The sequence below is a fragment of the Felis catus genome, chromosome F2 (assembly GCF_018350175.1).
Source record: "Felis catus isolate Fca126 chromosome F2, F.catus_Fca126_mat1.0, whole genome shotgun sequence".
In the NCBI taxonomy this organism is placed as follows: Eukaryota; Metazoa; Chordata; class Mammalia; order Carnivora; family Felidae; genus Felis; species Felis catus.
In genome coordinates, this window is record NC_058385.1 from 57480626 (window position 1) to 57505765 (window position 25140).

A 25140-nucleotide genomic window follows, 5' to 3' on the forward strand; every position below is an offset into this window, starting at 1 on the left:
AAATGTCATACATTTGCCTCTCTTATTTGTTCCTAATTATTTGTGGGTGGGAAGAGAAAGCTGCATTTAACTAATGGGACTGCTGAAAAAAAAAGGTGTGATAGTAAAATATGCCCCTAAAACATAGAAATGATCATAATTGTCTTGATTTCTTTTAACCAAATAAATCACTCTCTTGACTTCCATTTGTAATGATTCCAAATGGCTTACAAAGTGCTGCCTATTGAGAGTTATGTTAAAAACATTTAAGCTACTCATGTAGTTGATTAAGAATAATCTCATGCATTTTAACATTGCTTTCCAAAAGTGAGAACTCTGTAAACAGCATTAAATATTAAACCCCTAGTAGATCCATTTCCTATAAGGCTTAATACATGGGTTTTCATAAGGTACTTTGACAGAAATGGTATATAACTTATGTCTCATAATTTTTATTCTCTGTATCATTCATAGAGATTTAAAACCATAACTTCTATATTATTGCATCTCATGAAGTCATGTGGAATTCTCACTAAATTATAAACTTTATATCTGTTACCTATGAAATTAAAAAAAAAGAGCAAATATTTATATGGTGGGAGTCACTAGGCTCAGTACCACATATGTATTGCTTTATTTTAATCCTAAAAGTTTATGTAGTATATATTTGCACATTAGTTTGGCCATTCAGCACCTAAATATCCACCTTGTATTTAAAGAATTAGAAATCATGGTAGGAAGCACAGCATAGTCCACAATAAAATTAGATATTATATTCTCTATCACTAATTGCTTTAGAGTACAGACATGAGATCTAAGCTTTCCCAGCTATTCTGGAGAGGGTGGCAAAAGCAATAGAAACATCCAGGTGTAGAGGCAATAGTGGTTATAATAAAGAATGCCACTGAAGTCCTAGAGAAGCAGCATCCGATAGAAAAAATCCTCCCAAAATTCACACGCAGGTTGGCCTAATACCACAACCATGTGCTTAAACATCACAGTATTTATCATTTGCACAGTAAAAGTCTGCAATTTAGAAGAAACTGTCTGTCTGCCAAATACCTGATGTATAATAACACAATTTTTAAATATGTTCTTTGATGTCAGCCATATCCCTCATGTCTTAAATAGTGATGGCAAGAGGGGATAATTTCTGAAACCTAAGAGCTAACAAATATTATGTCAATTCCTTGGGAACAGAGTATAGGAAGCATAGATTGGTATCAGCTATTTTATCTTCCATGATAAAGTCTGCATTGTCTTTGCATCAAAATAAATCTGAAACTTGATGAAATTTCTCAATATTTCTCTAGTTGCTGACCATTGTATAAAACATTTTACACCAATATAATCAGCATAGCATTCAAATGAATCTTCAATGATGTTTAAATTAAAAAATTAATGATGCTTTGATATTAATACCAAGCTATACTCATTGGCAAGACAGGGCTATACAGCTAAGAGTACAGGCAATGCCTAGAGTTTAAATCTCATCTCTCTCACAGAATGCTATGTTATTTGGGGAAAGTCTCTGATATCTATAAAAGAGTGTTCATAATTCACTTCCTAAGTTTAAGTAAGCATTACTTTAAACAAGGTTTGTAAAAAACATACTGTGCTTGATACAGAATAGACCCTCATAGATGACAGTTATTATTAGCTGTGATAAGCTAATCATCATAAAATAGATGTTCACATCTGTTCATCATGGATCTTGAAAATGAAGTTCTTTTTTTTTTGAAAATCCTACTACAATTCAGAGAAGAGTGCCTTCCCCAAACTCTATGCTACTAGAAATTTATCTTTCCTGGAAGTAGCTTTTTCTACATTATGTTTGTTTCAGAATTACAATTGCAATAATACTCTGATATTAATAAGTGCTTTTGCTACCAGATGAGGAAATCCAGAATGCATAATATATGCAGAAGTATAAAATATACAAAGTTTAAGTTTAAGGTATGCATGCAAAGTTACATAGTCAATTTGACATCTAATTAAAGCATTTCTTTCTTCATATACTTCTAGATCTTGGCAATCACAGTCCATTGGGGAGACAAGACACAAACAAGATAAATACCATACCCTATCTTATGTGCTTTGGGATATGGACACAGAAGATCACATGGGAGCAGAGAGGAGAACCACCCAATCCAACTGGAAAGAAAAGTGAAAAGAGTTCCTCAAAGAGGAAATCCCCAGGGAGTGCAAAGTAAAGAAAAGATGAGAATTGGGTAAGAACTTTCTAGGGGAGAGCAGAAAAATGTCACAATGGGAAAAAAAAATACTCTTGTTTCTGTAGTGCCAACTGTAAAACAGGAACCAATGAGAAGGAAGGCTAAAGATGGAGGTAGGGCTCCCATCATTTGAGGACTTTGAACTTTATCTTCTAAATGTGGAGCAGCAAATAATGAATTTTGAGTAGAGAGTTGACAGGGTGCTAATTGCTTTTCATTTGCTCTCTTTGGTAGCAGAAACAATCTGAATTTGAAGAAGAGCAGGGCAGAATTAGATCAAGACCCAAACTTTGGTATAAAAGTAGGTGTTGAGAATAGACTCAATCTGGATTTGTTTATCCCAAATAAAAATAATTATAGTAATTTTTCCCCTTTCCTCTATTTCTACATATGAAAACACTATTCAATGTGACGCCTGGCTGGCTTAGTCAGAAGAGCATGTGACTCTTGATTTCAGGTCATGAGTTTGAGCCCCATGTTGGGTATAGAGACTCCTGAAAAAGATAACAAACTTAAAGGAAAAAAAAAGTGCTATTCAAAAGCCCACACAAAAATCTGTTTCACAGGACTATTTAATCAAATTGTATTGGGTATAAAGTTTAATTTAAATAAAGCAGAATATCCAGAGCATTTGTTTGAAAAAATGTATTTTAGAATAATTCTAAAATTTGGCTGTTTTTGTAATATGTATTGTATATGATAAGTATTATGTGGTATATGGGAAATTAATGTTCAATAACTATTTAGTATTCATTTGAATTTGCTTATCATTGTAAAAAATAAATATACAAAGGTAAATATCCTTGAAATTTGTGAACCAGATAAACATTGTAAGATATAAAAGTCTTAAATATGATACATGTGAAGCCAACATATATTCATTTCAAAGTAATCTTATTTTAGAGGAAAGTATTAGTCACTCATATTCTAGAAAGATTATACATTGTAGTATTATACTTGCATATTTCATTGCAGAAGATACATTCTAAGACTCTGGACTAGAGCATTCAAAAATGAGAAGTGCCAGCCTGGGGAATTCTTTAGTTTCCTCCACTTTGCTGCCAGCATCAGTTAATAGTTTCAGTTCTTACAAGGACTCATATTTTAGGGACAGGGGGTGGAGGGAGTCTGGAGACGCAGGAAGATATTGATGGAATGATAAAAGCTTCAGCTTTGTTTTATTTTTTTCTGTCTTTTGTATCTCTACACTGTTCTTCCCCTTTAGGGGTTTACTGGTATGTAACAATGACAGATTAAATATGGCACTACAAATGTTTCACCGAAGGGAAAAAGCTACATAAAAATGAAAAAATGCATCAGATATTAAATCTATAACACAACATACAAAATTGTTGGTTCTTTTCTGTCATTTATTTATGCTTAGCTACTGGAGGATATAAACTTCATAATGCATATAAATTATCAACTTCAACTTATAAATTTTGAAGAAAATACTTGCAAATAATGTTACTTGTTTTAGGAAGATATTCATCACAAATGTATGTTAGGTTGTACATACAGAAAATTTTTTGACAATAAATATAAATGAGGCTCATTAAAATGAATTTTGTAAGAAGGGCTATTTCTATCTCTCCATTTCTCTATCTGGATCTATTTTTACAGATGATATTTGACTTACAGCTTTATTTAAAAATTATATTCGTTCAAAGTTATTAGATACACAAACATGCTAGTGAAAAATCAGATACGATATATATACATATATATACGTATATGTATATACATATATATGTGTGTATATATACATATATGTGTGTGTGTGTGTGTATATATACACATATATATATACGTGTATATATATATATATATATATATATATATATATATATATATATATATATAGTGAACCGCAGAGTGTGTTTTAATTCTTGACCTCAGTTTATTCTTATTCTTTTTTCATATGACACCAAAGAGGAAGCATGCCTGATATTAGCTTCTCAATTCATAGCCTTTGTTGTGAACTTCTGTTTATTTCTTGTAGTCATTGATTAATGCAGTTTTACTAGTTAATATCTATGGGAAATCTTGCTTACCTCTCAAATTATCTTCCCAAGTAAGCAATTTAGGTAGAAGCCCAAGAAGTTAGGGTAGAACAAGAATTATTTGACCCTGAATCCATTGCTTGCCACAGCTATCCAAGGAGAAAGATTCCTGGCCCACTAACGAACATTCTTTGTGGGAAGTGGCTGGGATAAAAGTGAGGAGAGGTAGTTATATTATTCTTTCCTGTTTTGAGAACTGCACTTCAATTAATAAGCCTCTAATTTAAATTTTGGGAGTTACATTGAAACACAAATCAGATAATGTAAGTCTTCTACCTAAAACCTCTTAATGTATTTAATTCATTCTATAACTATCTATTTAGAACCCATTTTTTACCACATTCTATCCTTGTGCTGGGGATAGAGACAGACTTTCTTCCCTTCTTTGGAGAAATACACAACAGATAGGAAAGTATTAGATAACGATGTCATATAAAATCTTCAAATACTCGTAAGTATTATGAAGTACTGTAACGAAAAATAAAGCATGGAGACGGAGGGTGATAGAGGTGGTCAGTGACAGGGGATGAAAGAACATGACATTTGAGGGATATGTGAATGAAGTGAGAGAACAACTGGTTCGGTCATTCTCCTCATGATATTTTTGGATGGATCCCAGAATGCCCTGTGTGATCTGGGCTTTCTTCAGCTCTACAGTCTCTGTTTCCTCAATCATCCTCTTACCCACCATGCCACATGACCTCTGCCATCTTTTTAATTCTAGGAGATGGCAGGGTCTTCATGGACCTTTGCAAGCTAATTTTATTATTTTATTTTATTTTATTTTATTTTATTTTATTTTATTTTATTTTATTTTATTTTAATTTATTTCATTTTATTTTATTTTATTTTATTTTATTTCATTTTATTTTATTTCATTTCCTTTTATTTCATTTTTATATGTTTATTTCTGAGAGAGAGAGAGAGAGAGAGAGTGCACGTGCAGTCACAGGAGACAGGCAGAAAGAGAGGGGAACAGAGGATCCAAAATAGGTTCCATGCTGACAGCAAAGGCCCAACTGAGCCACCCAGGCACCCCTGGGAGCAGTTTTAACTCTGCCCCAGACACTTTCCTCTTTGCATTGGTAATCACTTGTCTTCCTTCAAGATTGGCTTAAATCTCACCTGCTCCAAAAGGCCTTCACTACTGATACTTCTAAGCAGAATCCCTTTCATTCCACTTAGAATGTTTCTTTCAAACTGTGACTGTTAATTTCTGTGTTTACTTTTTTATTTTCTGTCTAAATCCCTAGCTGGAAGCTTCCTAAAGGCAGCGAGTTAGTTTTGTTTTGTTTTGTTTTGTTTTGTTTTGTTTTGTTTTTTAATCTCTTGTAGACCAGCTTTCTAATCCATAAAAGTGTAGACTTCCCTAGGACAAGTTTAGCACTTACAGTATTGGTGCTTATCTGGCTACTCCAAGATACATGACATCTTATATGGTAGATATATGGTAGAGATCAACTAAGACTGAGAGTTTATAAGGGGATATGGAAGAAGTCCTCCCAGGAAAAAGAAAAAAAAAAAAAAAGACAGCCACCGCATCCTACCTATACCTGCAATTTTCGATTTCTTTCTCCTATCTTTGCCCAATGTGAGCGGTTGTACTGGTAGGTCAGGATAGGGCTGAAATTCAAGCAAGATATGTAGTGCAGAGCAAAGGGATTACACAGAATCCTACACTTCAATGATATGTGTATCCAATGTGACTGGTGTGTGAGGATAATCAGATCATCCAAGTGATTCTCCTTCACCTTGGTTAAACATTTCCAGAAGCTAAACAACCTATAATGCCAAGAAGAACCAGCACAGGATACACAGGAAAAACACTGCACTCCTTCTCTGTCCTCACTACCCTGCTGCAGCTGCTGTTGGTTGAGGTGCGGGGCAGCTGGGGCAGGAAATGGTGTCCCAGAATGGTAACTGTGATTCTTGTAACTCTGAGGTTGTCATTAAGATGACCTTCTACTCTGCGGTAAAATATCTCCAGGGGGAGACAGCAAAAGCTTTCAGCTCTCTCCAGTTCCTTTTTCAGTCTCTCTTGGCAGACTTCTATTCTGAATTCTTAGAAACATCTGCTGATGGCTTCTGATGACTAATATCAGCAGGGAGTCTCCGCAAGGATATTCCAAGTTCTGAAATGTGTGAGAGCCTGTGTTATCTGCACAGCAGGAAGCTCAGCTCAAACACTGGTGGTGGAGACATTATGCTCAGCACACTGGGGATACGGTGGGGTGGGGTGGCGATGGTGTGACTACTGGTGGCAGTGGTAATAGTAGGAATGTTATTATTAACATTTTATAAACATATACTCTATTCCAGACTCTGTTCTAGGTGTATGGCATGCCTTATCTCACATAATCCTTCCAAGGGCCCTATGAGAAAGGCAGTATAATTTTTATTTTACTATTCAGGAAAGGAAAATGCTGAAAGTCAATGATTGTTAGTAGAAATACCAACCTCTCATAAACAAACGAACAAACTGTGTTGCTTCAGTTTTCAAGATGTTAAAATGAAGCTGCACCTAACTTTAGTAAAAGTGCAATCTAGAATATTGGTCATATAATTATGGAATTAACTAGAAGGCATGTGACAAAGAAATGAGTTATTAAAATATTAATTTTAAGAATAAGAGAAATCTAATGCTTCATAGAATAAATATATAGCCTACCCAAGAAGAGAGATTTTATGTTCTGTTTCTTTATACTTCTTCATGCCTTCATTTACAAAAACATACATCAGGAAAATGATGGTTGTAACAAGAAAAACAAATTTTAAACAGTTATAACTTACGTGATTAAAAAGGGATATGGTCTTAAAGACTGTGCCATATTATTGCTTCTTTAAAAAGTTATTAAGATTCACTCAGAAGCTATGAGTAGACTCAGGTTAAGTGCTTTTAAAGCCAGTACAGCGTCTTCCTTACAGTAAACTATAAATAAAGACTACTTTACTTAAATAAGGAAATATTGTTTTAATAATTCATTATATCATAGGTGATTTTTATAATGTAAAATTGCTAACAATATTTGCTGATCAGATAGATATTTACACCAGCTATTCAACAGCAAATACTTGTTAAATATTTGTTGTTGTCAGAGATGTTACCATGCTCACTCATAACCATCCCTCCCTTTCTCATTATTATGGAAGAACACTGCTCATTCCATAACTCTTCCTTGAGATGAATATTTAAAGGGCTGACCCTTTAATGAATAGATGCTATGAGTATGTGGTTTAGCTTAGAGACGTTTTAATGTCTCTCCTACACAAAAGATTCTTCTTTACTTATTTTCTATTTTACTGCCTTCTTTTCTGCCTGTGTTTTTCACCATTAAAGACCGTGATGGTTAGAAGAGTTTCAGAAGGAGGAAAGGAATTCTTTGCTTGAATGAAATACTATGTCTCAAAATTGCCACCATAGCTGGATACACACCACAATTTTGTACACTAACAACTGAAGATGCACATCAATGTTTCTATTCCCTATTTCCTATAATCCTAGTATAATCCCCTGCTAGGGAAAGAGAGTGAAAGGTGTGAAATAGGAATGGCATAGAATTTTAAAACAATTGAAAGATATTTAAATGTGTCTACAGATAAAGGGATCTCTCTGGGAAGAAAAAGAGTAGGACATAATTCAAAGATTTCAAAGTTTGCCTTTATTACTTTCCTACATCTTGAATATTAATTAGAGTAGCTCTCTTTTGCTGGATGAAGACACCATCCTTTAAAAGCCCTATGCTCTCCAATTTCTTTGCCCTTCCTCATTCCACCTGTGGTAGACAGAATATTGACCTCCCAATGGGATCATGACTTAATCCAGGAAATTTGTGAATCAATTACTTCACATGTTAAAAAGGAACTTGCAGATGTGATTAAGGTTAAGGCCTCTGAGATAGAAAATTTATCCTAGATTACCCAGGTGGGCCCAATCTAATCACACAAGTGCTTAAAAATAGAGGAAGAAGGCAGAAGAGTATGACAGAGAAATGTGGTATCAGAAGGACTAGACTACCTTTGCTGAATTTGAAGATGGAAGAAGGCAGCTGGGAATGTCTCTCAACTGAGAGTCAGCCAAAAACAAAACAAAACAAAACAAAAAAACAACAAACAAAAAAACCCAAAACCAAACAAACCAAACAAACAAAAAACTGGGCACTTGACCCTACAATCAACAGGAATTTAATTCTTCCAACAACACAAATAAATAGGAAACATTTTTCCCTAGAGTGTCCAGAAAGAAACATATCTTGGTGACATTTTAATCTTATTGCAGTGAGACCTGTACTGAACTTTTGACCCACAGAACTGTAAGGCAACAAATATGTGTTGTTCTAAGCCACAAAGTTTATGGTAATTTGCTACAGCAGCAATAGTCATGACCATCTTATCACCCAACCATCATAACTCTTGTAAGTACTGCTTAGTGTGGCCACTCACTCACCCTTCAAATTTAGACAAGTCACTTAAGTTCTCTAAACCTGTTTTTACACATATAATATAGACATACTATGTCTAGACCAACTACTTCATACAGTTAGTGGGAGGATTAAATGAGATGATACATAAACAGAGCTTAGAATAGGGCCTAACATACCAGTTTTGTAACAGAGAATGTCATACCTTTCCCAAACATCCTATTACCCATCTTCCATGGTGGTAGCGTTCCTAGCTGGTACCAAGTTACGCTAAATAAAGGCCATACTTTCTATCGTTTTTGCAGCTGAGTATGATCATGTTACTAAACTATGGTAGAAGTGTGTGTGTGTGTGTGTGTGTGTGTGTGTGTGTGTGTGTAGCACAGATTCTAGAAAGTTTTCTTAAGAAACAGCTTGCAATTGTCCTTTGCCGTCCTTTTTATCACTTGCTTCCTGAAATGCGTGAGACACCATGTTGAAGCCTGAGACACAATACTGGAACTTGAGGGCAATGGCCATACCCTGGAATGGTAGAGTAGTAATTAGCCTAAGTCCCTGAGGAATTCCTGGAGTAGAGCCATCAGAAGTTATAGACCACATACCTATCTTGCTCAAGTCTCTCTTGTTGGGGGGTTTTCTGTCTTTGAAAGCCAAACCTAATCCTTATTAAGTCTGTATATCCTGGTATTTTTAATTAAGGATTTCTTTGTCCAGTCTCCTATTTTCTTCTATGCCAACCCCCAAAAGACTTTATTTGGCTGCATTAAGTATACAAATTGTCACCATTTATGTGAATCATTTAATATTTAAGCTTAATTATCATGTAGCACAGTTCTGATTAAGCATATCACTCAAAAACCATTATAATATTGAGGTTAAAGTGTTAGGGATGCCCAACCATTAGCAGTGGGAAGAGGAGTGAAAAAATAATCTAAATAAAACTATTTTGTATTTTGCATACCTTGCCTCCTTTTTTTTCCTGAAGAATCAGAGAAATTCCTAGGAAGAGCTAATAAATATAAATAAACCAGTGAGATTTTTACCTAGAAATATTTCATCATTTCTTTCAATAAATATTCATTTGAATAGCTTTTACAAAACAGCTATTATATTAGGAGTTAAGGATGCAAAGATTCAAAAGTGGTTTTTGTTACTAAGTGTGACACTAAGGAAAACAGGTGAGCAAACAGATAATTACAATATAATATGACAACTGGTGAACCAGTATGCAGAGTAGGATCCTAAGTCAATCTAGGTGGGAGGACAGGAAAGGATTCCATGACCAGTGAAACATGAGTTGAGGCCTAAAGAATGGCCAGGAATAAACTGGGTCAGGAGTTAAGAGAGGTGCAAACAGAGTGGGGAAGTATAGAGAGCAGTATGTCCCCCAAACTAGAGGGTTCTGGTAACGCACTGGTGTAAAGTAAAGTGTTGGGTCATGGGCCTTGAGCTATAAGAGAAGTTCAAGTTGTTGATGGATTCATCCATGAAGCTGTACAGATATATTTAAATATTTTACCAAGAAAGGAGATAACATTTCATTTTGGAATACAAATTCACAGCGGATTTGTTGACAGGCATCAAAATGAGAGAAAGATTCTACATTGGGAAGTTGGTTGATAATTCATAGGAGAAATAATGAAAACTTGGATGAGAGAGAGTTAATCAACTTTGAGGCACACTAATGAGCTATATTGAATCTACTGGACATTTTATTTAGACTTGTGAAGGAAGAGAAGAATACAGAATGAAAAAATATTTAAATTCAGGACATAGAGGAAACTGAATTTTAAGGAAATGGCAGAGAGGATGAATACCAGGAAAAGATTGAGAAGGGAAAAATTAAGGAAATCAGAGCATAAAGAAGTCAAGGGAAGAGAGTTTCAAGAAGCAGGAAGTAGTCAATAATGTGAATTAGTTAATAACTATTCTTTCTTTTTCACTTTACTAATCTTTATTACTCATCTTTATTATAAAATATATGATTGAAATTTAACAGAATTTTTGTTAGCATAAAATTAAAGAGGAAAAAATTAACTGAGGTCCTCTATCCAAAGATAACCCATTTTACATTTCAGAATATTTATTTTTGTTTTTTACTTAATATTTATTTATAGACGACTATTCATTGTGCCTGCACTAATTCGTTTCAAATAAAAATTTCAACTAAATAAACCATTTGACACAACACATTTCATTAGCAAGTGCTGTACAGGTATGACTCAGTCATGAGGAGGGAAAATAAAGGTCAATGCCTTTGACAGCTCCCTTACTTCCAAGGTTAGGATACCCTACAAATGGTAAACACAGACACTTTTCCAGGCTTGAGGAATCTTCTAGTTGTTTTCCCTGGTTTCCAACCTATTGCTTTATGCCAAGATCTGTACTTTACTCCTGGGTTCTTTCTGAATCATGACTTGGTAGGACCACCCACTTGGCTTTGATTTGTTCTGAACTATTGCCTGAGGCTGGCTCCCATTAGCTCCTCCTCAACTGTAGCAGATACTGTCAGTGCTCCATCCAGATTTCCAGCAAATGTTTCTGGTCCTTTCTGTAATCTGTTTTCTATCACCACATTCATTTGCCTCTAAATGTCTAGAGATATGTCTTCTGGAGGCTTCCTTCAGTCTATGGGAACTGTTATGCCCACTCATGAGCCCTGAAGGGCCTGGATAACCCTTAGCCTACAGTTATGGGTGGAGACGAAAGATAGCCCAGCTCCCTTGTACTGAGTTGGAACAAAGTCTGATGTATAATTTACACAGGCATAGGATCAAGCTACAGCTTGGATTTTGCCTGAAATTTCACCCTTGTTTAACTTTTTTCCAGTCCTGCTTCCCCCACTCTCTTAATAGTTTCCTCGGTGCACTTCCTTAAAATATCACTTGCACATAAATCCTTGTCTTGACTCTGTTTTTTGCAGAAAAGACAGCTGCAGTCTGCAGGAAAGTGACACTTTCTATATCTGGCTGAGGTCTCAGACCTGGCACTGAAGCTTGGCACAGGTCCCAAAGCTCTGACTCTTTGGCACAAAGAGCTAGTGCCTGTAAGTGGGCAGGCTAAACGAAGTGGCAAGAGGCTAGCTGCAGTGATGGAACAGTGACAATATGGAAAGGCTTTTGATGTTAGTGTTCTGGGTGGAAGTCAGGGTGTATTCTGATGCCTGATGAGTTTATGGGGAGGAGCACTGAATGGGTCTTTAATGGATCTAAACAAAAAACATGGACTTAAATGTTGTACTGGGTATATGAATAAAATATTTCACAATTTAATTATATTACCACATCATAAAATAGACCTTGACTACTTATTCTTGAAATAAACAGTAGAATGAAATGACCTGCCTAGAAAGGGATAAGATTTCCTATTAGAAGAGGTTGTCCTTCTTGACCTGCATCTAAGTTTGAGACAGGTGTCCCATCTATCATGTCACTTCAACAGAAACCTGTGTCAAAATAATATAAAATGTTACAGTAAAATTTTATCAGAACTATATGAAAAGTCCAATAAGTATGCTTTATGTTAGCACTTGAGAAAATAATATACATGTATAAATGTTATTAAAAATATTATAGAGTTAACATTTATTTATAAAGCAGTATAACTGCCACCAAAATATTTGCCATTCGTTGTGCACTAACTTTAGACTATGCTTGATACAAATGCCTAATAATTTCTCAGATATTCCATAAGCATTGCTTATTCTTGTCCATTAGTTCTTTTTTTTAATGTTTACTTATTTTTGAGAAAGAGCACATGCACGCAGACGAGAGATGAGAGAGAGAGGGGGAGACAGAGAATTCCAAGCAGGCTCCATACTGTCAGCACAGAGCCTCACGTGGGGCTCCAACTCACAAACCCTGAGATCATGACCTCAGCAGAAATCAAGAGTCAGATGCTTAACCAACTGAGCCACCCAAGTGCCCCATTAGTTCTTTTATTTATACAATAACTGTTAACGGGGCACCCGCTGTGAGCTATGTACTATTCTTATGCTTAAAGCTCCTTAATTATTTAACATATCTCAACATATGTATTATGATCTATTTGATGATGTCATCCACCTAAAATTGTCTTTGGAATAAGGGGTAGCATAAATATTTACATAATACATTAAATTTAGAAGATAATGTCCAATGTACAAAGTGTCGTATTGTTTGCTGACTTGGGTGTTCCTCCAACACTCCTATGACGTGGCCAGGCAAGGATAATTATTCCTGCATTGAATATGAGGAAACTGAGATTCGGAGATGCAAAATTACTTGAACAAGAATTCAGGGTTTCCTACTCTTAGATCAAAACTCTGCCCAGTATCCCTCTGCATAGAATAATAAGGAAGTTATTTCTAAATAGGTGAAGAATATCCAGCGTGAGTTCTTAAATATATACACTTAAAATCATGCCATTGCCATACATAGGTTATAGTCAGCCGTATTTTTTGAATCATGAGGTACAGTTGTGAGACAAATTTAGAAACAAATTAAGTATTCATAGTCCTGGAATACAAAAAAAATGTGTTTTTGGCTAGTGTTATCCCATATTTTTTTTAAGTCATAGTCAATTCACATCCTTTTGATGACCAATTTTATATCTTCTGGTACTTTAGACTTCTGCTAAACTAGTGAGAGTTAAAATTTAGACTGAAGTCGACCTCACATGCCTGTTTTTATTTTCTCTGAATTATATTCTTCTATGCTCAGTCAATTTAATCTTGTTATTAGTGGCCTCCCAGTGGATTTTATTTTGTCAGTTGTGAGATTTGTTGACATCCTGGAGACGTCAGTATTATCCTCACAAATAGCCATCCAATGTGGATAAAAACATGTCGCTTTAAAGTGAGAATATGAACTGGTCAAAAAGCCATAAAGAATTCTATTCCACACATTTTTATCTTGGTTCTGCACATTATACTGAAGGTCTAATTAATGAAAAAAAAAACTGTACCTTATACTGAAGAACTATTTAATTAAAAAAAGCTATTTTGACTTTACTATTAATTTATGTTTACATTTGAAAACCCACTTCTCAAAAGGTCATTAGACATCCAAGAAATTAGAGTAGAAGTACCCAACATTACCTTGTGTTTTCAAGAGCTAGAACCTTTGTATCCCAATATTGATGAAGATAGAAGAAATAAGAATATAATCAATTTGCAGGATATGTATTAGAGAGTCAACTGGGGAGATAAATATTGCAACAGATTCTTTACTGTCAAGAGACAATAAAAATTATGACTGTATCACTAGCTTCCTGCCTCAGGGTTCCTTAGTGACAATTAATAGAAGCCTATTTTGGCTGACTTAAGTAAAATAATAATAATAATAATAATAATAATAATAATAATAATAATAATGTAACTAGATAAAGAATGGGGTAGTTCATAGAAGTAAAGAAAAGCTAAAATCCCAGCTTGCCAATGGAGGCATACTTCTTGCTTTTCCTTGAAGCCCCTACAAAACTTCACATGAGGCAATTGCCTTGCAATGGGATGTTTATTTTCCTGGAGACCAACCACTAACCACTATCTCCTCATATTCCCTAAAACAGAATCAAACTCTCCATGGTGATGTTCAATATTTTCCCTGAACAATATGGTAGCCACCAGCAACATGTGGCTATTGCGTACTAGAAATGTGGCTCATTTGAACTGAGATATCCTTTAAATATTAAGCACGTTCCAGATGTCAAAGATTTAAAATGAAATAAAATGATGGTAAATTATTGCATTAATAATTGTGTTCTGATTACATGAAATTATAATATTGAGGTTAAATAAAATATGACATTAAAATTAATTTCATCTTTTAAAACTGTAGCTACTAGAAAATTTAAAATTATATATGTGGCTCACATATTTCTTTCTTTTTTTAATGTGTATTCATTTTTGAGAGAGAGACAAAGACAGAGAGGGGGTGATGTAGGGGCTGAGACAGAGAGGGAGACACAGAATCCAAAGCAGCCTCCAGGCTCTGAGCTGTCAGCACAGAGCCAGACACAGGGCTTGAACTCTGGAGCCGTGAGATCATGACCTGAGCTGAAGTTGGACACTTAACTGACTGAGCCACCCAGGCGCCCCTCACATATTTCTATTGGACAATGTTCTTGTAGACAGCCTCCAAAAATTTTTCAAGACATAGATCAAAGAGTTTTGACAACTACTTTATCCTACAGTTAAAACATTTTTTTAAATGTTTATTTATTTTTGAGAGAGAGAGAGAGAAAGAGAGACAGAGTACAAGCAGGGGAGGGGAAGAGAGAGAGGGAGACACAGAATCTGAAGCAGGCTCCAGGCTCAAAGCTGTCATCACAGAACTGAATGCGAGGGTCAAACTCACCAACCGTGAGATCATGACCTGAGCCAAAGTCCGACACTTAATTGACTGAGCCACCCAGACACCCCTCTCCTATAGTTTCAAATGGACATCTTTTTTTTTCTTTTTAAGTGTGAATAGCTGCAAAATATGCAAGTTCTACTACACTATAATTTTATAAATATTTGAAATACAGTTTCCTTAAAATCTTGTTAACATTAGTCCATTTAATTTCTAGAAAACGTCCACTGTATATTATAATTGCAAAGACTGTAATATCAATCAGACAAATTAGGAATTCTGTGTGTTCAATAAACCAGACTTTGTGTTTCAATTCAGGTTACTCTATAATTCTATGTATTGTAAATTCTAATTATAGGATATACAGAGATACAGATAGATTAAAAGATAGGTGGGTGGATAGATGATACATATGCATATACACAAACATACACGTGAACGTACATTAAGAGATAAAAAGGGGACTTTCTGTAAGTTTGTTTTGTAGATGAAATAAGGTATTGTCTTCTTCAAATATTTCTTAGTGAATCTATTTTTTGCTTTGATCTCAAAGACTCTCCCCTCAGGAACTATATGCACATAGAATTTTCTACTCTGGATCGCTAGAATTTTATTTACACTCATTTCAGCTGAAAAAGTAATATGTGACTTTCTTTTGAAACCGTGAAAGACAATCACGAAAAGGAAAGTGATAAAAGAGAACAAACAGATAGAAGTAGGTTCTTAAGCTGGACTCTGTTAAAAAGTGGAATACTTGAAAACGGTGTTCAGCTCTGCCCCCTGTCCCCCCCGCCCGCCCATACACACACCCTGGAAATTGTTCGCGTATTCCAGCACACACATACAAAAGACTGAAGACAAATGCACGAGACAACTGAAATCAAGGAAGATCTTCCTCATACAAGTTAAGGAAAAGCTCAAGACAGAGAAGTATTTACTTCACACATGGAGCTAATGTTAAATGCATATTGTATTGCAAGAAGAAAAATGAATTCAATAACCAGGCTAGTTTAAAGTATTTCTTCTAATATTCTGATTTGCTGTTGTGGTGAAGAAGCCCTCAATTATGTTCATCATTGAAATTCTAAGATTAAAGGAAATATTCACTTACAGAAGCTTGTGGAAGGGGTATAAAGTAACCTTAAAAACATATATTACTTTCACATTGCAATGCTCAGTCATTATATTTTATGTTTAGTAAGCTTAATGGCAATGTTTGTAAACTGAGAAATAAAAAATGACTATAATTTAATGTTTAATCACCTATAAATTAATCATCGCATAATCAAATGTGGAAGAAAATGGTATATAGTGACATTTTTTTCTGCATCAACACATCAATTAAATCTAACAAATAACTAAAGACAAACACGTTTCCTAATGAGACGGCAACATTTGGCAAAATAGATGTCATTTAAAATGATCCTATTTTGAACGAGCCATTTCATGTTTCCTTATCTAGTCAGTATAATAATTTTATGATATAATATTATTATTTCTAATAGAGGAAAAAGAAAAACTAGTTCAGAGTAATCAAAGATCATGCCTGTCTACAAATGTGTAACTACTAAGAGGGACAGTATGGATTTGAAATCAGTTCCATTCAGTTTAATCCAGCTTCAAATCTCAAGAGATTTTTCCACCAATCATATTTGTGGTTTGGACAATTAGAACACCATGATTGCTTTTAAAATGATCAAACATAAAGAAAAACAGGTACAATGATATTTGAAGAAAATTATAGATATTGAGGTATTAAGCATCTTGGTTAATTGAGATTTATACCAACTAGGAAAGCTGTATGCCCATGTTCTATGCCAGTGACTGCCTTCCTGAAAGAGATCTGATGTGAGAATCTATAGAAGCAAAACAGGATTTTTCAAACTGTGTTATAACCTGTTAGTGTATCATGAAATAAATTTATTGAGCGTGACCCAATATTAAAAACAAATAGGTCAATATAGATTAGAATAAAAAATAGAGAAGTGAATTCACATATTAAGGGAAAATATTATTTTGTGGCATTGTGTGTATGTGAGTGAATTGGGCCACAATGTAAAAAAAAAAAATTCTAACTGTGGGTCTTGGTTAAAAATGCTTGAAAACCAATTTCTATACGGATATCTTAAAATAGAGGTAAACCAACAGATCAAAAATTAATGTCCTCAGTCAGGTACTTGATAAAAATAGCAAAGAAATGAAAGTAATTATGTCCTCCTTAGAAAATAAATTGGATTTTTTTAGAAGAAAAAGAAGAGATAAAAGTTTGGTAGATTGGGTAAGATAAACAAGGGGAAATGTGATGACCTCTGTGAAACTTCAGTATCTCAGTAAATGAGAATGAATTAAACTTAGCAAAGCAGACATCTCATCGAATAGGAGATAATTACCACGTTTTGATGACAATTACAGGTAATTATCATGACACAAAAAGATTTCTATCTCAATGCAAGATTAATATAATGTGTTTGTTCCATACTTTATAATGAATTTACTTCATGCTTATCTTGGTGTAAGATACTTACAGCACCTTAGTGTGAGATACATCCTTGCAATAACACATATCTTAAGAAGTACACAGTTCTGACCTTTGCCAGCTATGTGATCTTAGATAAGTTATTCAGCCTCCACGTTAAACGCAGACAATAAAAGTATCTACTTCACAGGGGAGTCTTAGGAGGATTAAACAATTCATAAAAAGTGCTGTGAATAGCATCTGGCATGTTGCTAAGCCTTCAATAAATGCAAGTTTATTTTTCAAGTACTACATGATTTTTAAAATATTTCAACAACCCATAATTCATACAGAGAAGATATCTGACAAATAAAATATTTGTTCAACTGAACTGACGACACAGGTTGGGTGATCAAAATAGTTTCTTTATATAGAGGAAAGGTTAGATTTAGTGATTTTCCCAAGTTTACACAGTTAGTTTGGGGCAGAAGCCTTCTGATCTAGTTGTGATTCATAAATCGGGGCTTGCCTATGAGGCAAGTGTAACTGACCACTGAATTGATTTTTAAAACCATGCTGCTGCCCTTAGGATAACCATTCATGAACATAAAACGTTCTGGCAGGCAGTATATACTTTATCTAATAACAATGAGTTAATGTGTTTTAAGTCCTTACTATATTAAGCACTCTGTAGTCATTACCTCACTTAACTTCTTAAGGCACTGTGAAATGCATTCTCCTAATATCCCCATTTTTATAGATAAAGAGACAGAATTATAGGGAGGTTAAATAACTTGATCAAAGGTATCAGTAAATTGTAAGTCAGTATTTGAACTACCATATGAACCAGTTTTATGGGCTCTACTACCAAACTTTCCTTCACTAACCCAGAAAAGATACAAAACACTCTGAGAGGAATTCTGATTCTGTCTAGTTAGGTACTCTCTGTATTCTTCCAAGGAGAAGGGGGATAGAGAGAAGACAGGAAAACTAGCTGTTTTTTCATCTTCTCTTACATTCGTTCAGCATAATATTCTTATTTGAAGTATTGTGGCACATGCATGTTTAGATGTATTACTCATTTATAGTCAAACAGAAAGACAATCTAACCTTTTGAAATACCCATAATGTGAATCTTCTATGAGTGGAGACCACAATAAAAGCTACTTTTCATAATAAGGAGTAGCTGTGAGATGTATAGTAATAAGAGAAACATTGAAAGAAAAGGCAGCTTTGTGCCAAAACATGATATATCTGAATGATATGTCAAGCAGAAAAGATAGGAAGCAAAAAGCCATTATTCATGGCTTCTTTAAAAAAAATACATACTTACAACTTAAAAAAAAAAGTCTCAGAAAACATTCATCTACCATTTTAATGTGTTGTCGCTTACGTTAGTCACCAGGAGGAGAGTTGTGTTATTTAAAGATTGATTTTTCCCAAATTCTCATGTAAGTTTACATTTGGATAAGGGAGAAGTAGAAAGTATTGGCAGAAATCATACTCTAGATACGAATTTTCTTTCCTGCACTTCTTCATGATCTCTTTGCCTTTGTCTTTATAATTCTGCTTCCTGCCACAGACGGTTCTACCTTACCTTATTTGTATTCACTGCTGTGATGACCCAGACGCATTGTGCATTGCTGTCATACTGGAATGGAAAGTTGGGAGACGTAAAGGTTCCACTTGGTCCTTGAAGATTAGAGCCACATGTCTTCACTAAAAAAGAAATTGCATTTTAAAAGTGAGCCTATGCCTCATGCAAAGTCTTAGCAATACAGTGTTTTGCAAACAGACTTTAAATTCAAAATTGCACAATTATAGCCACGTTGACATACATATTAGGGCGTTTTGTCACTTATCAAAGTGAGACTATTGTGAGACTATTGTTTATACTCGAAAGTTCACAAGCTCAATATTTTCAACATTCACTGAAAACTAACTATGAATAAAAGTGTGAGGCATTATAAATTATCCTCTGACTGTAAATAGGTTAGCTTAATTAGGGAGAGGTATATTTATGCAATATCATGTTAATAAAAATCTACAAAAAGAAAGAAAGAAAGCCATGGATTAAGCCATCCAGATAGTGTTTTCAATCCTATTTATTAAGTATCCTAGGACTTGAGACTAACTGAGAAATCAATATTAAAACTACTTTTACTGTTCTTATAACTGTAAATTAGACCATTCAGGCTACAAAAAGAGCTGCACTGAGGTAATTTTAATGAATTCCCACAAAAGTTAAATGTTGTAATACTTCTTCAGTTTTCCAACCCTTCTTTCTTCTACTTAAGAAGAGTGAGTGGCTGCACTACATGTGTGCCTTCTCTTCCTTCTTGGTCACCATGTTTCTTGTTGGCATTTGTTGTTGTTGGCATGTTTCTTGTTGGTTTTGATTTGCATCTCTTTGCCCCATTCCATTAAAATCCTGCATGTGTCATCCTTCTCCAACTCACCAATAATAGTTCAGTGTATTTTTAAATGATGTACATATGTTTTCTTTTTTTTTTGAGGTACACATATTTTCACTGCCCTTAAGACTTTACATAGTTATTATCATCACCACTTTATTTTTTTAATGTTTATTTATTAATTTTGAGGGTGGGGGAGAGGGGCAGAGAGAGAGAGAGAGAGAGAGCCCAGTGTGGAGCCCAACACGGAGTTCGATCCCATGACCATGATCATGACCTGAGCTGAATTCAAGAAATCAGACGCTCAACTGGCTGAGCCGCCCAGGTGCCCATATTCATTGCCACCTTAAAGATCCGTTTAGAGGTCCCCAAATTTGCTTGACTTCCCCAAGATCACTCAGCTAATAAATAGCAGAGTCAGGATTACAGCTCAGGTTCTTTCAACTCCAAGTCTTACTTTCCTATCACCAAGGGTCTCTCTAGTATGTTAAATAAAGTTTTCTTTACTATTTTTTTCACTTTAGCTTATATTTTAGCATAAATCTCTTCCAGATAACTTGAAGTTTATATCTTGTGGTTAAACCATTGAGGATTAAATGGTTACTTTTCCTTTTTCTTCCTTCAACATCAGTTACCAATTTTTCCTTTTTTCCACTTACTACCTAATTTCCTGTAAGTCTTCTATGCTCACTACAGCATTTTCTTGCCTCTCATTCTCTCTCTGTCTCTCTGTCTCTCTCTCTCTCTCTCTGTCTCTCACTGTCTCTCTTTCAATTCCCATGGTATATATAGTCCCATCTTGGCTGATTTTAAGCTACCACAGGTTATCAAGGCCTCACAAAATTTCTGAGTATGCAATAATTGCCTTTTCTTCCCACTTTATTGAGATATAATTGATATACAACATTGTGTAAGTTTAAGGTGTATGATGTGATGATTTGATACACAGTAAAATGATTACAGAAACAGGAAGGTTAGTTACCTCCATCATTTCACATAATTACTATTTGTGTGTGTGTGTGGGGGGGCGGTAACATTTAAGATCTAATCTCTTAGCAACTTTCAAGTACACGACACACTATTATTAAGTATAATAACTTTAATGTATATTATATCCCCAGAAAGTATTCATCTTATAACTGAAAATGTATTCTTTACCCAACACCTCCCCATTTTTCCCACTACCCCTGGCCCTGACTTTGGCAACTACAATTCTATTCTCTGTTTCTATGATTTAGTCTTTTTTCAGGTTTCACATATAAGTAAGATCATTGCTCTTTAATATCTTACGAATCTTCTATGTGCACTATTCCATTTTCTTCTCCCTTATTCACTTTTGAAAGTATTATAGTTGGCTTCTCTCATTTTGGTATCAAAACTGCTTTCTCAATGCAAGAAATGACCTTCTAATTGCTAAATCTAATAGTACTTCATTTTTTCCACATACACGATTTCTTAGCAGAATGGAAAGAACTGATAAGCTGTGTTTGAAATTATCTTCCTTCCCTTATATAGTCCTAAACTCTCTTGATTCTTACCTAATTGTTTGAAATCATTATGCTCCATACTTTGTATTTATTTAAGTTTGTTTATTTATTTTGAGAGAGAAAGAGAAAGAGAACAAGCATGAGCAGGGAGGGACAGAGAGAGAGAGAGAGAGAGAGAGAGAGAGAGAATACCAACCAGGATCTGCACTGTCAGCACAAGGCCCCCAGTGCAGGGCTTGAGCTCACAAACCCTGAGATCATGACCTGAGCTGAAATCCAGAGTTGGATGCTTAAGTGATTGAGCCACCCAGACGCCCCTCCATATCTTGTGTTCTTGGTTTTGTTTTGTTGCATTTGACCCTTAGGTAGCTTAATTATAAAATGATTAAATGGCCTTTTTCTTTGTTCAATGGTCTCCCTGAATAGTTAATCTAATTCATTTCTAGGCTACAATGGTCACTTATGTACTAATAGCTCTCAAATTTACGTCACCAATTTTTCCATCTCCTATTTCTAGAGTAATCGTGTCTCTGCCTGCTGGACATTATATGAAATGTTTTAAAGAAGCTTTTAATTAATTATATCTTTCTTCATCCACTTCCCTCCCATCCATACATAGGCACCCTTCAAGACCTATGTATTTCTCATCTGAAACATTCCATTTTCCTTTTCTTTTCTTCCCAATACCTAGTACTTCACCATCATCTTTTCTTGAGCTAGAAATAGCTACTTAACTCCTTTCGTATACTCATTTTTCTTCCTGTGTTCCATTGTCTTTAGTGCTACTATATTTATCTTTCTAAAATACAGATTTGATTATCTTACTTGACTTCATTAAAAACCTTGATCTCTGTTTCCTATAGAATAAATTACAAACTGCCTAATGCAAAATATAAAATTGTTTCTATGAGGATCTAGATTTCTTTTCCAGTACAATCTTCTGCCATTTTATACAGTATATACTCAACTTGTGCCAGAAAAGAATTCTTGTTCTTCTTTGAATATATCACACCTTTTATGATTTTCCACTCATTTCTATAACATTTTCCAAGTCTCAAATGTGATTCCTTCTTACATTCCCTTGCAGAAATTCTTTTCATTTAAACAAAGCCAAGATGATGTGCCACTTCTTTGTATGAGAAGTATTCCTAATTCCTCCGCTCAGGGTTCTGTATGGACTCTAGTCTTCCCAGCACATTATTTGAACAAAATATCTATAAAGGTGTTTAAGTGCTAGCAATCTGATAGAAAATAAACATTTTAAGCACTTCACAGAAATAAAATATTTATAGCAATCATATGATTGAAGTTAGTAGAATCAACTTTCTGATAGGACATATACTGTTTCTTTGAGTGACACTACTTGGGAATTCTCTGGCATGATTTGTTTTCTAAAACATATACACACTTATAAACTTTTGTGGACAAGGCCTGTTTTTCATCCCTGTTTGTTAACTCCTGATGCAGTGGCTTTCATAATGCAGGGATGTTTACTAAAGGAAGAAATATCCAAGTTATTTATCACAGCTCTTAGGTGGAGTATCAAATGAGTGACCTTTACATGATGATGAATAATCTTTATATATATGTTCCAGACCAGGAAATTGTCCTTTATGAAAATAAAAAAAAAACACTCATAAAATTACAAGTAAAAATCACCAATATATATGTTGGAGTTACAAGATGCTATTGGAGTAATAGATCAAGAAATGCTATGGAAGTGGTAACAGATCAGGGGAGGTGATTCTTAGGAAGTAACATAGAAAAAGAGCTGTGTTATTTCTATGTTTTGTTCCCTGCCCCTCTCTGGTAATTTAGCAGCCTTTCTCCCATGGCTCGTGTAGAAACCTTAAAAAGAACAAACCCATTCTGATCAAATCAAGGTAAATTTGTACAAAATAATAAGGTGTGCATTTCCCCAGTAATACTTCATAAGACATTATCTTTTTAAAATTAACATGTGACCATTACTATAAGAGATGGTTGAAATGAAATGCTTTAAGGACATTTGAGGAAAAAAAATCATCCCATGTGTGCAGATGTATAGGCTCTGAATATAAAACAATGCAGTGATGAAAAATTGACTCAGAAAATAAAATGGCTCAGGAAATTAAGTATTTTCAAAGATATAAGTTATAGGAGGTCTAGTTAGAGCTATATTAGCTTAAACAAAATAAATATTTCCCAAGTTGTGAAAAATCCTTCTTATATTAAAATAAAATAGTTTAAATGAAGGAATTAGTAATCTAGGGAGGAAAAAATACCCAGTAAATGAAACGAGTTCGGGAATTAATTTTCAACTGACATCACAAAAGATTTGCTCTAAAAAAATGGATGAAATGTGGTAGAAATCTATTATCAAAGTGGACAAAGGAAAATAAGACAAGTGAGACAAACACCATTAGACGTAGAGCATCTGTCCTCTTAATGGACATCACTAGGAACTGTAGAGTTTACACATAGAAAATAGAACTCCATTAAATAAGTACAGATTTCTGGGTTGAGTGTCAGAAGTTTAGTCTTTCTACACAATATTTGGCATATGTTTAGAAGGACTCTGTTCAACCACACTTTATATTTCTCTTGCACTTTCTTTACGAGAAGGAAACTCCTAATACTTTGGAAGATCACACACAGAGTTGGTTTTATTATGAAGTGAATTCTACATGGAAGTTTAACTTCATAGTAATCTAAATACAAACATGTGAAATTTAAGTAGTGACTTGAAATACGGTTATAACACTTTTAATACACCAGAATTTTATTTTGTTTTTATTTCACTTTAATTAATACAGTATATAATATAATTTATGTTAAAAAAGGCTGATTTATCTAAACATCAAAGACCTGTTGTTAGACTTCTGATAAACACGTAGAGAAACTACTCCCTGAATCAATCCCAATTCTCAGGTTGTGGACTCTGGGTCATGAAACATGCACACCCCCCCCCCCACGTCCCCCCACCAAACACACACATCTGAAGGTGAATGATAAAACCTATCTAAATCAGTGTCTGGAACTATCAATAAGTAGTTCTGTTTATTAATATTTAATTGGACATCCCAGTCCCTATGTCTTCATGAGAAGCTGATAAAGTGCCAGAAGTGGAGTAACAATTAGGACTAATCTTCAAATACATCTGAGCGTCATCTGCATAACAATGGGAAGTCTAATCCATGTCTCACTGAAAGGAAGCATATAAATGCAGAATAATAATGAAATGAACCCAAAGCAGAAAACCGGAAAACAGAGGAGATGCCGTGAAAAGGACAGAATTAAAATCAGCAAAAGGCAGACTGCACAGGATCAGATAAATTTGATTAAAACCCAGCAAATGCAATTCCTATTAAAAGTGAGAAATACAGTGTACAGATTTTTTAAGTCACAACTAAAACAGGAAAATTCTTTATTTTTCTTTTTCCAGTTCTTGGCTGTCCATAATTTCACCTAGTTATGAAGGTCAAGTTTACATACAATGCTGCTTCTCCCTGTTCTTTGTTTCACTGAGTCACCCTACTGGTATACGGATGAGAACATAAATGGCATGAAACCAGTAATAGAAATGATTTGTATGAATTAATGACACAGTTTTCTTTTTGAGAAAAATAAAAGAAAATATAATTGAACCTAGTTTTTCCAGTAAGAAAGAAATCAGTCAGGTGGTAGGCAAGAATGGGATGAATTACTATGCACAATATATCTAGAAACCATAGTGTTTTAGGGACATTGATGAGGGAAAGGGAGGTAGAAGTAGGAAG

General features: G+C 34.6%; 1 protein-coding gene across 7 annotated transcripts in view; it reads right to left on the reverse strand.

Annotated features, from left to right (window-relative positions):
• CSMD3 (CUB and Sushi multiple domains 3) overlaps positions 1–25140 on the reverse strand; it is a 1245869-nt gene that overhangs the window by 598072 nt on the left and 622657 nt on the right. For all 7 annotated transcript variants that reach the window (XM_045049906.1, XM_019823045.3, XM_019823042.3 and 4 more), the window contains one exon: positions 19079–19200. In XM_045049906.1, the coding sequence (XP_044905841.1) occupies positions 19079–19200 (122 nt within the window). The remainder of the gene's footprint in view (positions 1–19078; positions 19201–25140) is intronic.